The following is an 18156-nucleotide window of genomic DNA, read 5'->3' on the forward strand; positions in this document are numbered from 1 at the left end:
GGCCTGGTTCGTTTAAAAGGCCTCAGCTGCACCCAGGCAGGATCCAGCCGCTGAGCAGAAAGGCCCACTCTTCCCACCGAAACGGAAAGGGCCACAAGTGGCCGATGTGCGATCCGACACAATCAGGGCTGTGCTGTTTCCTCACACTCCCATGCAACACCCGGTGGCTAGAATTCAAGACCTCAATCCAGAGGGTAGTCCCTCTCTAGAGTAGACCCACTGAGTTAAAGGGGTTTGCATCCACCATTGATGTCTTGGGTCTACATAAACTTTTAAATCTTGTTTTTTTTTTAATGGTATCAGCCACCTTGGGTCCTTTTAAAGGAGAAAAAGAGGGTAAATATATAAGAATATATATCCTGGATTATATATCCTAGTTGTAAATTTCAGCAATGCATTCGTTTTGCTTCCTTTTGCATCCATGACTGTTTTGGTGATAACGACAGTTGAGCAGAGAAAATATCCATGATGGAGAAGAAAGCGGGGAATGTTTCTGTGCCAGACTAGGTCACAGCTGGCATTTCCCAGAGATGTTAGAATGTGGCTCTCTTCCTCCTCCCAGCCAGCATAGCATCCTATCCTGGCCAGGGATGATGACTGTTGTCGTTTGGTAACATCTAAATCACCAAATTATCCCTCCCAAACAGAAGACCTGGTTTAAGAAACAACAAACAAACAAACAGAGCTGGGCACAATCCAGGGATCTGTGGTTTGAAGAGTAGAGTAGGACCTGCTAATCAGTATCTGCTAATTCGGTTATCCATTGTCTGAAAGTATTAAAAAAAATTTAAAGATACATTTTCTTTCGTTTTTAATATATATAAAAACTGGCCACTAGAGGGAGCCATCATAACTATATTTCCATACTGCCTTTACCAGAACTGGCCACAAGAGGGAGGCAACGACTCTGCTATGCCTAGCATCCACTATTACTGTATAATAGTATTGTCTATAATCCACTTTTTTTTGCATCCATGCGGGGGCTTGAAAGCAGTCCCCTGCGGACATTCTAGTCCAATCGCAGAACAGTTTTCTATGTTTCTCTCATGAAACCATCGACCATTGCTTAGTGTCAACTGTAGTATCTTTTTATAGGTTTTGAGACTCATTCGGGACCTTTCTCCCAATTAGGCAAGTATCCTTCCCTCCCTGTCAGTGATGGTTTGTTTGTTTGGGTCGCTTGTCTCCCCGCCTTTCTGGCGAACGGAAACCGAATGTTCAACACGAAAACAGTGTCTGTTGTGGGTTTTGTCCAGACTTCTTTGTCACAACGGCGGGCGAAGAAGGGGGTCCCGTCCGTGAGCTCCTGAAGCAACTGGAAAAGTGGGGACCATTTCCATCTAGAGGTTAGAAGAGTAGATTCGGCTGAAAAAAAAACCCCACCAGGCATCAGTGTTGACAAGCAGGCTTCATTCATTACTGTGGAGGAACCTTTGCTGATGCTGCTGTTTGGATTTATGGGGTGTCCACCCACCTGTTATGTATGGAGGAGACCCTGGTCCCCCGTGAGGCACATGCTCACAAAAAGGGGACAAAAATCACCATTGGAGGAACTGTACGTTGCCCACCCTTTTCTTACACATTCCAGAGAGCGATATCTCGATTTCTGCAGGTTGAGGCCATTTTTGGTGAGCTGGTCTGGCCAAGGCAGTTGAAAGGGATTTGGGGAAGAGAAGAAAGGAACTCAAAGGACCAAGCCAGTAGAAGTCAAGGCCGCTGGAAAGGGAGTGGTGGGCAGGCAAGAAGGCCGAGGAGCTCTGTAGGGAAAAGTCTATACACTGGTGCCTCACTAGACGATGATAATCCGTTCCACTGAAATTGCTGTTTAGCGAAATCATTGTCTAGCGAAAAGCATTTTCCCATTGGAATGCATTGAAACCTGTTTAATGTGTCCCAATGGGGAAGAATTGTCATCGTCTAGCGAAGATCGGCCATAGGAAATCCGCTTTGCAAACCGCTGATCAGCTGTTTAAATCACTGTCTTGCGAAACTTAGGTTCCAAAAACACCTGTTTTGCGAGCGTGGAGGAAGCTGTCAAAATCGTCGTCTAGCGAAAATCCGTTTCCGAAGCAGGGACCAAACATTGTCCAGCGAAATTCCCCCATAAGAATCACTGTTTTGCGAATCGCTGTAGCGATCGCAAAAGTCAATGTCTAGCGAAAAAACTATCATGCGAGGTAACTGTCTAGCGAGGCACCACTGTATCTCGACTTCTGCAGGTTGAGGCCCTTTTTAGTAAGCTGGTCTGGCCAAGGCAGGTGAAAAGGATTTGGGGAAGAGAAGAAAGGAACTCAAAGGACCAAGCCAGTAGAAGTCAAGGCCGCTGGAAAGGGAGCGGCCGGCGGGCAAGAAGCCCGAGGAGCTCTGTAGGGAAAAGTCTATACAATCGGGAAGCCAAGCAGGCAGAAGTAAAGGCAATCAGGGAGCCAAGCCCTTGCAGGCCGAAAGAGGTTCGTTTCAGAGGCAATGTTTCCAGATACGAAGCAACCGTCGAAATGGTCACGAGGGGGGAGAGCAGGGTCGCCTGGTCAGCTGTGTCCTGTTCTCTGAAATCTCATGCCCAAACCTGAGACCTAGAGATGTTGTGGGTCCTTGAGATGTCACAAAGGCAGGGCAAGATTGGGAGGTGGGTTATAGATCTGCGTCTGGGGCCAGCTTATTGTGGAAATAGGTGTGAGGAAATCCAGGTAAATGGGCTCAGAATCCAGATGGAACCTGTCTGAACTGGGAACATGGGCAGCCCAGAAACTAAGGAAACACACACACTGTTTGCAGCTGGACAGATGACAAACTTTGCCTTGGAGTGAGCTTGATAGCAGAGATGATCATCCAGGCTTTAAAGACACCCACACAGAGAGACACACACAGAGAGAGATAAAAATTAAAGGTTCTTCTCCAGAATTGCTTGTCATGATTTTTTGCCTCCTCCCCCCCTGGGGAGCAATTCCAAGACCTATCATCCTGGGAGCAGGACTACAAGAGCGACCCATGGCCATGGAGGAGAGCCATTTGAAGTTTCCTGGGCCTCCGGAGGCCTGCGGTTTTTCACGGAGCAGCTGCCGTTCCGTGTTCTAGCCTAGCCTCAAGGGAAACCCTTCAAGCCTCGTGACCGTAGGTGTGAAGGAGGAATCCTAGAATCACGGAAGGGGAGCCTCTCGGGCCATTGGGTCCGACCCTCGGCTCAAGGCAGGGATCCAGAGCCCAGCAGATTTGACAGGAAGCTCCTCTTAAGTTTAAGGAAATGCACCTCGTATTCCTTCATGGCTTGCATCCTGCTCTTCTTTGATGGAGTCCAGGGTAACAGATGAAGGGGTTACTCCAAACCCTGTAGGGTAGAGTAGTGTCAGATGGTGTGGCTGCCCCACTTCCTTTGAGGCAAGGTTGTGGCCCAACAGGGACCTGAACCCATCTCTCTCTGGTCTGGGGACTTCAGCACGATCTCTTAAGAGGAACACCAAAACCTCTGCTCTCAGAAGCAGGAAAGTTACTTCCCCCCCCCCCAAAAAAGAGCAACTCCCAGATCCTCCAGATGGCAGCATGGCTGTCTCGAAGATCTTTGAAGTTATCAAGTCCAGAAACAATATTTTGGCCGTCTGGGCTCACAAGATGTTTCCCAATTTGCACATAGGCACCCCCTTCCACCTGAAGGCGGGACGGCCTGGCGTGCTCTGCTCCATGGGGTCACAAAGAGTTGGACACGACTAAACGAATAAACAACAACACCCCCTTCCCAAATCTAGAATGGATTTCTCTGTTACGGCAGCTAAAAAGTTGACCCCCATTGTAATTTTTTTTTAATGGTGGCAACCATAGCGTGTTGGGTTTCCCTTCGATTTCTGTCGGAGCTGTAGGAATCTGAAGAAAGCCGACCCCTTTCACGACAAGTCCGGTGGGGGTCTGTCCTCACGTCTTTCCCTCTCCGTCAGGACAGGCACCCCTGCCCTTAGGCACACACTTTTCAGTTTGCGCCAAAGCGAAACGGCCATCCTGGGCTGCCACTGTGGGCTGAAGGATGTTTGGGGAGGCGGGGGGAGATGGTTTATGAACGAAAGCCTTCCCAGAAAGAGGGGTTGTCAGTCTCTGCCTCTGAACGCCGTTTCTTGCTTTCTATCTATTCTCCTGCATGTCTTGCATTTGGAACGGCAACAGTTGATATTAAAAAACGGGTGGCAGGTAGGAAACGCCGGGAGTACGTGGGGCAAAATGTGGGGGGCGGGCGGGAAGGGCGTGCGCATCACACGGATGGTCTGTGGCTTTGTGTGTTTCCCTCAGCCTGTGCTGCGTAAGTCAGAGAAGTGTGTTTTGTGTGTGTGTGTGTGTGTGTGTGTGTGTTGTCAAAGGGATGACGTCCTGTCCTGAAAATTTTGGCCCTTGAACGGTTCTAGTTTACAAAGCTCAGAAACCTCCTTTTTTTCCGGCATGATTGTCAAGGGAGTCTGGAAACTCGATTTCATTTTATTTCCATTTGACTTCCATTTCTATACCACCCTGCTAGCGTGGCCGCTCTCTGGGCGGTTTACAAAAGGCCACAACAACACAACACGATAGAAAGAAGAAGAAAGAAAACATGCCACAAAAATCGAATTAAGCCCTGTCCCGAATTGGAGCCGCTTGAAATCCATGCAAAAAATCAAAGCCCATTGGAGCATCTCTGACGATTTTGCACGAGTAAAAAGCAGCTTTGCATAATTCAGCCTTATTTGGATCCCTGAAAACCGTTAGGGAAGGCATCTGGCAAACCTCTGTAGGAAGCTAAGCTTGTTTTAGAGGGAAGGGGTCTGGACGAACAAGAAAAATTGGTTCTCTCTGTTGGCTTTCTTGGCATCCTTAAGGAGACCAGAAAAAGTATCTTTTCCAAGCACTGGTGTTTTGCACAGACCCAGGCTGACAACTGTAAAATCTCCCCGGGTTCTCGGAGCCTAGCGAAGAGTTCCGTCCGTATTCACAGGACCTCCTTTGTCATTTGCTGTGTTGGAACAACGCTCAGGATCCCATCGTAGCAGAAATGCCCATTTTAAGGACAGGGAAAGACGAGGTGGGCCAGGGAGAGTTAAGAGCCTTCCGGGTCCTGCCACGTTACCCTCTGGTGTACCTGTCCCTCCAACTCACACATGCACACGACAACCCTGTTTGGCATAACCTGGGTTTCCCAATCCTGCCTTTGTTGCAGAAAATATAATACCTCCCTAAAATTCTCTCGTTTTCCTCCTGGTACCAAATTCTGGACTTGTAAGGCCATCTGACAGACAGGTGAGTCTAAACACACCTGTGAATGAGATGCTTTCGTAGGCTGTTTTAAAAAAAATTCCATCCAGTGTGTATAGAAGTGCTGGATCGCTCAGCCTTTGAGGTCTCTGGCTGCAGGGCCAGAAGTTGGGAGTTTGATTCCCTCCACTGGGCCTCCTGGACAGGGGCTGGACTAGATGATCCTATAGGGTCCCCTTTTCCAGCTCAGCCGTTCTAAGATCATTCTAAGTGGTGAAGTTTTAAGGGCATGAGTTTTTTTTTTAATTTCTGATCCTTTTTAATTCACCACTTCTCAAAGTCTTGACATGTCAAAAAAAATTATAGTCTTTCATCCTTCTCTTAAACTCCAGAGTTTCCTTCCAGAACCATATATAATCAAGTTCAGAATGCTTATTTTATTTTATTTCAGTGCCACCTTTCTCTCAATTATGGGACCCAAGGAGTTGCATAATTAAAAAAAAATAACCTGTTAAAAACATTAAAAAATATTATATTAAGAAACAAATTAAACCTGTATTAGTATTAGTATTGAAATAGATTAGTATTAAATGTTGATCAGTCATGTTTTACGATCCACAGTTCAGCAAATGGTCTTTTTGAGTTGAGCTCTGTTGCTCCTGGGAGCCAGAATCTGTCCCCTTGGATATGAATCAAAATGTTGATTGAGGGATTGCGGGATCCCAACCCAACGTAGTGCACATACACTGTCATGCCAGAGGCCAGAATCCTGTTGGCTTGTGTTCCTGGAAGGCTTGTGCAACGTGCCACGGCTAATTGCAACTAAGTTGACAAGGTATCATGAATGCAGTTGCGCAATTCAAGGCGTGACCAGCTGTGTGCCCTGGGTAGACCTTGGCACTTTGTCAATTGGTCACAATTAGCTGCATTTAGGTCACTTCGCTGCAACCTCACGTGGACAACAGTGATTCTGGCTGTTGTGTGCTCAGAGCCTTCTTCTGTAAGAATTAGGTTAGGGTTAGGGGGGTGTAATAATTGCTCACATGCTAGTTCTGTCCTGATCTAGGAGATGCCTTCAACCTGGTGAAACAGGTAGGCCAGGCTATTTTTAAAAAAGACAATCTCCCAGAATTCTGGAAATTCTGGGAAACGGTCTCTCGCACTCTGACTAGGTTTTCTCAGCGCTCAGAAATGATTTGCTAGTAATTAATTTGCTACCCTTGTTTTCTAATTTTGTTCAGAGACACATTTTAAAAAGCTAAGCAACACTTATTATTATTTATTATTCGGTACCATCACCGTAGTCATTTCCAGTCACTCTCTAGACCATATTTTGGAGAGTAAGAAATTAACATCTGAACTAACAAATCAACGACCCTGTTTCCCCGAAAATAAGACCTAACCTGAAAATAAGCCCTAGTGGGATTTTTCAGGATGCTCGTCATGGAAGCCCTACCTCAGGAATAAGCCCCAGTTAAGGGAAACCCTGCTCTCCACCTTTGTGCAGCAACCAGAAGAAGGTGACATGGCTTGTCTTTGAATAAATGTAGATGGTTGTACATGAAAAAAATAAGACGTCCCCTGAAAATAAGCCTTAACGTGAAAAAATTAATATACCCTGTCTTATTTTCGGGGAAACATGGTAGCAAATGAAATTCCTTGATCTTTTAGGACCAAGGCGTTAGATCTGCGTAGCAATTTCACCTTGAGGCCTGAGTAGTTTCCATTCCACTCCAATGGATCCGTCCACCCCTCCCACTGTTTGGCTGTGACCTCTCGGGGGACGCATGGCTTCAGATCCCCTCGTGTTCAGCCAACTTTCTGTGCATTTCCTTGAGAAGTCCTCAGAGGGTTGCCCGGCGTGTGGCCAACTGCGCCTCCAAACACCCACCCTGCATGGCAGCATGCGACGCTTCTTCGGTGTCATCTGTGTGCCCCCCCCGGTTGGCTAAGGTCCCCTGATTTTTCTTCCCTCCGACCACTGCTCCCTTTTGTGCGTGCTTTTGCAGTGGCCTGGTTCTCCTTCGACCCCGGCACGGCCCATTCGGACATTATCTTCTCCAACGACAACTTGACCGTCACCTGCAACAGTTATGACGACCGGGTCGTGCTGGGCAAGACGGGCTTCTCCAAAGGCCTCCACTACTGGGAGCTGTCCATCGATCGCTACGACAACCACCCGGACCCAGCCTTCGGGATCGCCCGCCTGGACGTTCTCAAGGACGTCATGCTGGGAAAAGACGAGAAAGCGTGGGCCATGTACGTGGACAACAACCGGAGCTGGTTTATGCACAACAACTCACACACAAACAGGTAACGTGGTTCTTCCCACTTGGTGGCTGTTCTCTGGGTCAAACCACACACAGGGCAGAGAGCATGGCATGAGAAGAGAGGTTTCATTATCTGAGCGTCCTAGCAGCCGTTTCCCACACCCCGGCGGGTTGCAAATGATCTCACTTTGGTTTCGTGATTGGTCATTGGGAGCTAAGCACCGCCTTCTCTTCGCACTCCAGAATCAGGTACAGTGGAACCTCGAATTACGAACTTAATCTGTATTGGAAAGGCGTTCGTAAGTCAAAACGTTCATAAGTCGAAGCTCCGTTCACAAGTCGAAGCAAAATTTTGCAAGCGGAGCGGTGTGTACTTCGAAATGTTCATAGGTAGGGATGTTCGTAAGTTGAGGTTCCACTGTATTTGGAACATGAAATGGCTTGTAGCTAATGATGTGCTAAGACGAACGTACCATTTGTCAACGCCTTCTCTTCTTTTTTCCTTCTTTTTTCTCGTTCCTTCTTTCCCTGTGCTAAATTAGATTACGGGGGAATAAACCAGGGAGCTTATTTCAATCAAAGATCTTCCGTGACTCACCAAAGCATTGTTCCTTTTTAAAAAAAAAATCCCTAAGGATTAAGGAACGAATGGCATAAAAGTTCAAACCAGCTACTTGATATCCCGCTGAGAAGACCCCTTAAAATGTTAAAAAGTAACAAGAAACTGCCAGCTATTACACCAATAGAATAATGCTGTGTCTACTGGTTACATGACTTCTGAGATGTGCTTTTTTTTTTACACCCTTGTTACCTAAAAAAAGGAGGAGGGGTGTCATGTTCCCAGTATCTACAGCAGGACCACAGTATCTGTGGGGGATCGGTTCCAAGCTGACCCATTTCTTTGCCCCTCGAATGCCAGAAAATATGGAAATTGTGAACACTATACATAGCATTGGGACATGGTGGCGCTGTGGGCTAAACCGCAGAAGCCTGTGCTGCAGGGTCAGAAGACCAGGCAGTCGTAAGATCGAATCCACGCGACGGAGTGAGCTCCCGTCGCTTGTCCCATCTCCCGCCAACCTAGCGGTTCGAAAGCATGCAAATGCAAGTAGATAAATAGGGACCACCTCAGTGGGAAGGTAACAGTGTTCCGTGTCTAAGTCGCACTGGCCATGTGACCACGGAAGATTATCTTTGGACAAACGCTGGCTCTATGGCTTGAAAACGGGGATGAGCGCCGCCCCCTAGAGTCGAACGCGACTGGACAAAAATTGTCAAGGGGAACCTTTACCTTTACCTTTACCTTTACCTTTTATACATAGCATTGTCTCTCGCTGCCTCTGGTGGCTAGTTCTGGTAAATACACCACAGAAATACATATAAATATGTATTTCTGTGTGTGGTTTTTTTTAAATTTAATATTTTCAGGCAGTGGATAAGGGAATCTACGGATGCTGATTTAGTGGAGGCAGGGGTCCTACTATATGTTGCTTATGTTTCATGATCCAGCTTTTCTTCACCAGCGTAAACATAATCCATTATAATCAGAAAACAAATGGTGGGTTTCTCCCAAAGGGCAGGAACTGTCAGAGCAGGACAACAGTAGGACCAATTACCTCAAGAGGTGGCGAGAGCTCCAACCCTGGAGGCCTTCGAGAGAAATTTAGACCATCCTCTGGCAGATCTGCTTTGATTTCGATTCCGGCATTAAGCGGGGTGCTGGTGGTTTGGACTCGATGGGCTTATAAGGCCCCTTCCGACTCGGTTATTCTATTATTCTATTCTGTGAAAGCCCACTAAAAGCAAGCTAGCTGCATACTTGAGGAGAATTGTATACTTTCATCATTCAAGGGAGCCTGGCAACCCAAATGTTCGTGAACTGTAATTCCCAGAAGCCCTCACCACCAGCTGGACCGGCCAAGGTTTCTGGGAGTTGCAGTCCAAGAACACTTGGGTGACCACTGATGTAATCTAAAAACGGGCCAAGTGTACTGTTGGATTTCCCTTTGTGTTGATGTGTTTGCAAGCCAGACAGACTAAAATGTAGTGTAATTTGGTTATTAAGAATGAGTGGAGGGAATCACTCAACCACAAAGCTCACGGAGTGGCCCTTGGGCCGGTCGTGGCCTTTCACCCTCCCCTATTGCACAGGACTGTTGTGCGCGAGGAAGGGGAGGGCCATGTACAGTGGTGCCTCGCTCGAGTGCCTCGCTCAACGATGAATTCGCATAATGATGGCCTTTGCTGGAAATTTTGCCACCTCACCTAACGATGTTTCCTATGGGGGATTTTCGCATAACGATGTTTGGGACCTTGCTTCACTTAATGATGACAGTTTTAGGTCCCCTGTTTCGCTTAACGTTTTTTTTGACAGCCCTGTTTTCGCTATTTTAAAAATATTCTAAAATATTTTAAAAATGTTTAAAATGCTTGGAATTGTTAGTGCACCTAATAAAACCTTCGTTAAAGTAATTTGGATTCGTTCTGAGTCTTTTGGAATTTTTGGTGTTTTTTTTTCACCATTGAAATGTATTGAATAGGCTCCTATTGGAATGCATTCCTATGGGAAATGGTGTTTCGCTTAACGATGTTTTCACATAACAACGTTTTTAATGGAACCAATTAACATCGTTATGCGAGGCACCACTGTATTTCATCAAACTCGGTGAAGGAGTGAAGAGATGTACCTGGGATCCTCATGTAAGCCCTTGCTTGGTTTTTCTTCTGGGCAGGACCGAAGGGGGGATCACCAAAGGAGCGACCGTGGGCATCCTGCTTGACTTGAACCGGAGGACCGTGACGTTCTCCATCAACGATGACCAGCAGGGGCCGGTGGCCTTCGAGAACCTGGAAGGCGTGTTCTTCCCGGCTGTCAGTCTGAACAGGAATGTCCAGGTAAGGAGCGGGGCGGGGCTGGGGCCCAATGGGAAAAGAGAGGCTGCGACAGCCTGGCCTTGTGGGGGTCGGATGACACCATCTGATCCTGGAGGACAGCAGGGCCTGGGGTACAATGCCCATTGCTCAAGGCTGGCTGGGGTTCATGGGAAACATAGTCCAACGGAAGTGCGGGGGGGGGGGAACTGCATTAAAAATGACTGAGCAGCTTGCCAATAGCCACGTGTGAGATTCTTTTTGATCGAAGAAGTTGGGGAGAATCACCCAGACTTTGGGGTCTGGTGGTGGTTTGATGCTTATGCTGGAAGATGCCCAATTAGAGGAGGGTTTACAGGCAGTTTACAGCTCCTGGACTCTTTCACCAACCAAAAAACTAAGGGACTTAAAATAGCTTAACCTTAGCTGGATTATGACCTACGTCTTAATGCATGTACTAAATGTGTCCTAGTTAGAGAGGGGCACGAATCAGAAAAATGGCAATTTGTGATTCATCAAGGTCGATGAATCATGAACTGCAAATTTATGATTTTTTTTCTGACAAATCAACAAATCAGTGTCAGTTTGCTTTTTAATTTTAAACCCCATAAAATGGCCCTCCAGGCACTTAGAAGTGCCACATTTCACAGGGAATCTTCTCCGGCCTCTCCTCTACAATCCTTCCAAGTTTGGTGAAGATTTGGTTTTGGAGGTTCAAGTTATACATGCACAAAGTGGGTCTCAACCCCCCCCCCCAATAAAGTGTCCTTGAGCAGCTGGCTTGGGGAAACCCATCAGCCTTCCTCAGACTTGGTGGGGTTGTAGGGGAGAGTCAGTAGAAACCTCTGTTTCATAGACAAATTGACAAATCAAAAATCACTATAAAATTCATTGATTCGTATTCGTTGGGGGGGGGATCAAATAAGAATCAATGAATCAGCGATTTTTTGAATGAATTTGGTGATTTGTTTTTTTAAATTCGTGCCCACCTCTAGCCCTAATGAAAAGATTACACATAGAGGATCAACCATTGTTTGCAAACTCAAGAACATTGAGACAACACTGGCTACATACCTGAACGTCTATGTATAGAAACGGCTAAAGAAAGCTAAGCAGCCCTCCAGTCAAGGTTTTTCTATATATCCGCCTGAAGGATGCCGTTAATCACTAAAAGGCCTCCATATGGGAGACTATGCAACATAAATATTTAAGCAAAATGTGTCAGCTCCCGTCTTCTTCTTGGCTGAAACCCAAAACATTTTGCTTAAACATTTCCCTTTGTTAGTCATTCTTATACGTACCCTGTTTCCACAAAAATAAGACCTAACCTGAAAATAAGCCCTAGTAGGATTTTTCAGGATGCTCGTAATAGAAGCCCTACCCCAAAAATAAGCCCCAGTTCAGTGAAACCCTGCCCTCCACCCTTGTGCAGCAACCAGAAGAGGACAGGACTATAAAATAAAACATCCCCTGAAAATAAGCCCTAATGAATTTTTTTTTTGAGCAAAAATTAATATAAGACCCTGTCTTATTTTCGGGGAAACACGGCATACATGTATATTTTTGAACTCTAGCCCATGGAAAGGTCACTTTGGGGGCATGCTGGCCAGGGGATTCTGGTGGTTGTAGTCCAGTAAATCACATTTCCAAACTTTGTGAAACCCTCTTGAAATGCCCGTCAGGCCGAATCCTGTCCTAAGCGGTCTTTGGTTGCAGGTGACCCTCCACACTGGCCTGCCAGTTCCGGATTTCTACCATACTCGGGGTGCCCTACAGTAAGGAGGCTGCGCGACGCACCCGGTGGCTTTTTCTCGGGACACCTCGAGAGAGAGAGAGAGAGAGCTACGCTGTCGGTTTCTTCTGGAACTGACCTCACCAGAGCAAGGAGGAGAAGATCTGGATGTCTGGGAATCCCAGGACAGCAAAAACAACCCAAGTGTTTCCAAAAGGCGGGGTGGTATCTAGAGAAAGAAAAGACAAATGAGACTTTGCACCCCATAATGGTGGTGCAACAACACCCCTTCCCTCGGTCTCTCCAGCCCCATGTGCTCTGTCCGTGCGTGCGTGTGTGCTTGCGTTGCTTTTTAAATTATTATTATTATTATTTGCTGTTTTGGCTGAAAATGGAGGTTCCAGAAAGCCTGAGATTCAACTCCTCGCTGGCTTTCCCTACCGCCTCTCTCCTCAATGTGAATCGGATCCCAGTGACACCACGGCGGCTGTCGAGCCACTTCGGAAACCCCGCCACAAAGCGCCGCACCACCCGTGTTGCCTACGGACGGTGTTCACACACTGCAAGCCAAATGGGTCTAGAAGGCCCCAGGCGGGCGGGCGAGCAGGCGAGAACCCTTCTGTGCTAAACGGCCAGCACTGGCTCGGATTGATTTCGCTTGCGTCATTTCGCTCCGTGGGGCTTTTCGGACAGAATCATACCGCCAGTGACTTTGGCCGTGGGTCGCTGCTTAGTCTACACACAAAGCCATGTGGAATGAACCACGTCGGGGGGGGGATGGGGGGAAGAAATGTGTTTTTTCTTTTATTTATTTTTCCAGTCAAATCAAAGAAGGAAGAGGGTTTGGGTGGAAACGGAAAAGAAGCTCTCAGACCGGAGTCAGGATTTCTAGCGAGACGGCTCATTACAGTGCTTTCCTTTTACTGTTTTCTTTTCTTCCTTTTTTTTTTAATTTACAAGGTGCTTTTTTTTTGGTTCAGGAGAATGTTGTAGGCACTTCACCGCAAATCCCTGAAACCTTTTATTCCATGGATGCTGGAAAGCGGGTTTTGTTTCTAAAGGACCACAGCTCGGCGAGGGTTGTTCCAGGAACTCAAGCCAGAAACCAAAGTTTTCCTGGCCAAATGCGATATGACGGCAGTGTTTGTCCTTTGAGGGTTGCCTGCCTTGATGTCTAAAATTGGGGAGGGTTTGTTGCATCAATAGGCACAGAAAGGTGGGCAGGGGAAGAGCATTTCTGCACCCCGCTACCTTATCGCTGTTCTCCGTAGCATCAAGCAGTTTCTTCTCAAGCCAGGCCAATGGCACTTCCATCCTGGGGGGCATCTGGAGCAGCTAGGCCGGTCAGGGTCTACACATGGAATGGGAAGGCTACTTGAAAGGCAGTCCTCCCGAGGAGGAGCAGGAACTGTTCTCAATCACCCCAGAGGGCAGGTTGAATAATCATGGGCCCAGGTTGACAGGAAACTAGATTTCGGCTAAATGTCAGGAAAAACTTCTTAACTGCTAGAGGAGTACAATGATAGAACCCATAACCTCAGGAGGGGGTGAGAATACATTCCGCCTCATGCTGTGTGTTTGCCAGGAAATAGGTTGCACCAAACCGCTCCACAAGCAGTCCAGAATGCCATTTATTTCCCCGCAGGATTACACCCTCGCTCTAAAAGAACAATGCCTGCAAACCCCATTTTCTGAGGTGATATTGTGGTTCTGTGAGCAAAGCTTTGCGTGGCATGCTTTAGTTTTCTCAGACTGCATACTGGTGCTTACCCTAGGCCCCTCCAAAGACACAGATGAGGGAGGAGGTCTTGTCTGTAATGATTTTAGATAATCCATCTTTTAGATAGCTACTGTGGTCATTTTGCCTTTAAAGAAGGCAACCTGTACGTGGATTTAGCATTCAAGTGGGGCTCATGATATAAGCAGTTGTTATAGATGCTATCTTTGATTTTAGCCAAAAGGCCAAGAAGCAGTGTTATAGTTAGTTCTTAATTAGAGCATGTTGAATTTTGGAGCGGGGTGACTGAGAGAATCTTTTGGGTTGGTGAAATGAGACTTAGAGAGATTCCATGTTTAAGCCCTGAAGACAAATCATCGAGTAAAGCTAATCTGGAAACTTCTGGAAGCCAGATTAGCTCCTGCCACGATACATCTGCTACCATGATGCTTTTATTAGTTAAGGATTTTCACCTTCTAATCACTGGCTATCTATAAAGTCTGGTTTTGCCCCTCAAAAGGCTAAGCAGAAAGACAAACTTTCCCACCCTATTGATCCGTTTACACTCTCAGGAAATCCAGTTTACAAAGGTTGGAAATAAGCCAACCGGTGCTTTATCATCAAAAGGGGAGTAGTTTAAGTTGATAATTTTCCTCTTAATCGCCAGAACAATATTTATTTTCCCCTGCACTGTTTGCTTAGCGTTAACTGCAGTGTTAACTCTCATGCACACTCATGCGATGGCACGTCTGCTGAATCAGAAGGAACAGCCTTGCCACGGAATATTTCTCCTCTAACCACCACTTTTCTTGAAAGTTCTATTTCACCTGATTGAAGCGCAAGGTGGCTGGAACGTGGATGGACTGTGCAGGACAGCGAGTAACACAGGACCGCAGTGCGCTGAAAAGGAGTAGCCAGAACAATGCGGGGCATTGACCATAAAGCAGTCGTACTTTGGCATCTGTTGCTTTGTTATCCCAAGGGAGGAAGTACTGTGGTGTCTGCTGAAAAGAGACTGGTCTGGAGCAGAATTAGGCCCGGAGGCTAGCAACGTGGCTAGGTGGCAGCAACGAGCAGCGCATCAGGTAATAGGACGTGGCACAACCGCAGAGAAAGACAGTTCTGCTTCTAGCTAGAGACAAGGCGTACCTGGGACTGTGGTCCAGGGATACATTCCCCTAAATGCCCGTCTGTTGCTGGGGAGCAAAAAGGAACAGAAAAGGGGGAATGGGGGAAGCACTCCGAATTGATACCGTGTGGCCTAGTGGTGTTCCAGCAGAGGCTCATGATGCCCATTTGCCTGGCAGAGAATCCACCCCGGGTTTTATGCTGAACTTTACGGGAGCCGTCAAAGGTGATGATCGTTGTCCCCACATAGATTCAGTGCCTTCGATAGCGCACTTGAAGTTTGGTGTAAGACCTAGAGTGCTTTGACACCTGGACACACACGCACGTCCAAGAAATGGAATGGACCGCTCAGAGGTTAGAAAAGTTACTTTTATAGAGTGGAACTCCCAGGATTTCCACGTCGGCAGCTCCGATGTCCATGTTGGGTGCAGAATTCTTGAGACGTTTAAATTAGGAAAAGTAACTTCCCCAAGCTCTTGATATCTGTCCATAGGGGCTACTTCAAGTGTATTGCCCACTTGAAGAGTTTGTCAGAGTCCAGTGGTGGTTTTCTTCTTCAAATTGTGATGTGGTCCAGAATTGGGACCCCTTTTGCTTCTGAGCCGTTCCTGGTGGCCACGTGAGCCACCCCCAGAAGGACCCGTCTGAACCCCCCCTTTCTGCTCCAACACAAAACTCCACAGCCAGGTTCTGCTCCAGACGCAGAACTGATGGGGCAATTCAGGCAAACAACATGTACATAAATCCATGCCCGATTGCTCCTTCGATGTGGCAGCTGCCATCATCATCGCTGCTCTGGACCTCCCCAAACCCGCACGCTCGCCTGCAATGTCTTGTGCTTTCAGTTCATCAACGCCCTGTGGAGGAAGACGGGTGTGATGAGAGTTCAGATAACAGTTTCCTTCCTTTAGCGTTACGTCTCATCATTGAAGGATTTGTAATTCGTCACTAAACGAACGGGGGGGGGCTATTGCGAATCGGCTAAAGAAAGGGATTCAGGCATAGTAACAGGATAACAAAAAACAAACACCACACAGAAGAAATGTCTGTAAATAAATAAGTAGAATTTTCTCCCTTTAAAACCATTTCTTTCTTTCTTTCTGTTCTGATGATGTTCAGCTATTATGTTAACCTAATTTATTTGAACAGGTGCTAAATTTCCAGTCACGCTCCTTGTTTTTCTTGACTTTGGAGGAGCCGGGTCGCAGGATGGCGTGGCTCTCCTTGTGGCTTTCATTTCCCCGGAGGCTCGGTGGCTGGGCCACGGCAGCCTCGTTTTTCCATAGGCACCTGTCCTGCTTCTGATGTTCCTGATGCTTAGAATAGATTCCTAGTGGCTTGTAAGATGCCGTTTGGCACTGTAATGCATTAGCTACCGAGAGCCGCCATCCAGGCCCGAAAGGGGCCCTCTGTGTTGTTCTAATAAAAGACTTTAGTCAAGAGAATACCCTTTCTGGCCTTTTTTTCCCCTCCCTTGCAATGGGAGGAATAACCGTTGCCATTAACTGAATGGTGTCTCCGAAACTTCTGAGCAGGGTTTGGAATTAACACGTTGTAAGAAACAACGTTACCTGAAAGACATAACATTTGGGATAAGAACTCTGGCAGGTGTTTTTTTTAAAAATGCAACAATGGATGACATAATTACTATGGAAGGCATACGGAGCATAAACTGAGCAAACGCTTCCACTTGACAACATGTCTTGGAAAGGGTTCTGAGCCAAATGGATCCTCTCTCCTACGTTCCTTAACCTTCAATACCTGCAGGGTGTCATCCTGGCTTCTGCTTGTGGGTCACTCAGCACACTTGATTGTGTGTTCAGGTAGGAGTGTGTGTGTGTGTGTGTGTATTTTTAATACACTTCTCTGTGTTCCAGGTACTGCAGCCCAACCCATAACCTTTCCAAGCTGTGTTTCCTTTACAAAATTATCTGGCTGATTGTCTTTTGAAGAAATCTTGAAGGATTTTCAAGTTCCCAGTGTTGATCTTGGAGAGTTGGCAGAACAATCCAGGGCCTTTTCACTTCCAGAGCCTCGGGATTTAAGGGACGAGGACCAAAAAACGTGCATGGCGTGGGTGGGATGGTGACGCCCGCCAGCTTCGCTTCATTCGACCAGATTTAAACGAATCCTGATCACAGATCCAGATTGGTCCAGATTTTTCTCCTAGGACCTGGCCTCCACGTCTCTTAACCTTTTTGATCTTTTCTGAAACATGTTTCATATTGCCGAGATCCGCTCCCACATTTAACAGGGGGTGGCCATGTTTTCACCTGTGCACCGCAGAAACAAATTCAGAAGGGGGTTACAGGAATACATCCAGGAACTGTCCAGGTGAAGCTTGCCCTTTGCTTCGTGGGTCCTTTTAGAGAGCCTTTCAGAGCCTAGCATCCATCTATACCGCCCTCCAGCCAGGCCCTGATCAAGATCTGGATGCTGAAACGCTGCCATTTTGACTTTGGGAGTATGTTGGCCAAGCCTAGGGGAAGGCTTTTTTTCAAGGGATTGGGGATTATTTCCGATCACAACCAAGTTTAGTATTTAAAGAAGACAATATTCATAGTTCTGTGTTGTCAAGTCAATTCTGACATAGCAGCCCTTTCCAAAGTTTCCCAAGCAGAGAATAGACAGAAGTGCCTTTCCCCTTCCCTTCCTCTAGGGGGAGCCCTGGGACTGCATACAGCTTGCCCAAGGCTACCCAGGCTGGCTCTTCTCCCAGGGATCCCAGCGGGGGAATCAAACTCCCAACCTCGGGCTCCACCGCCAGAGACCTCAACCACTGAGCAATCCAGCCAGCAAACAATAGTGTGCTGTCCAGTCAATTCTAACCTATCAGGGTTTTCCAAGAACGAAATACCCAGAAGTGTCTTACCATTTCCTCCCTCTAGGGGCACTGTGGGACTGTGCAGCTTTGGCCCAAGGCCACCCAGGCTGGCTCTACTCGTAGGCGTCCCAGCAGGGGAATCAAACTCCCAATCTTTGGCTCCGAAGCCAGAGACGTAAACCACTGAGCTGTCCAGCCAGCTGCAAAGAACCCGTAGAAATAGCTGATCAGGTGCTTTCCAGAAGATGGCGCCATAATCATTAATTCCTTCCAAGGGCTGTTCGTTTGTCTATTGACGGCCATTCTCCTTATAAGGGGACCCAAGGCAGCTCACGTTATTGAAAAGAACAGAATTAAAACAAAACAAGTTATGCATTTAAAAAAATTTAAACTATACACTCCTTAAAAT

At 47.0% G+C, this 18156-nt stretch overlaps 1 protein-coding gene across 9 annotated transcripts in view; it reads left to right on the top strand.

Moving 5' to 3' along the window:
- Positions 1–16368, top strand: part of TRIM9 (tripartite motif containing 9) — a 77837-nt gene extending 61469 nt beyond the window's left edge. For 4 of the 9 annotated variants that reach the window (XM_072986889.2, XM_078384251.1, XM_072986890.2 and 1 more), the window contains 5 exons: positions 1096–1131; positions 4150–4173; positions 7215–7518; positions 10208–10370; positions 12063–16368. In XM_072986889.2, the coding sequence (XP_072842990.1) occupies positions 1096–1131; positions 4150–4173; positions 7215–7518; positions 10208–10370; positions 12063–12125 (590 nt within the window). In that variant the 3' untranslated portion in view covers positions 12126–16368. The remainder of the gene's footprint in view (positions 1–1095; positions 1132–4149; positions 4174–7214; positions 7519–10207; positions 10371–12062) is intronic. The other 5 variants (XM_072986891.2, XM_072986894.2, XM_072986892.2 and 2 more) reach the window with 2 other exon arrangements.
- Positions 16369–18156: the final 1788 nt, after the last annotated feature.

This window comes from Pogona vitticeps, chromosome 1 (genome assembly GCF_051106095.1).
Source record: "Pogona vitticeps strain Pit_001003342236 chromosome 1, PviZW2.1, whole genome shotgun sequence".
Lineage (NCBI taxonomy): Eukaryota > Metazoa > Chordata > Lepidosauria > Squamata > Agamidae > Pogona > Pogona vitticeps.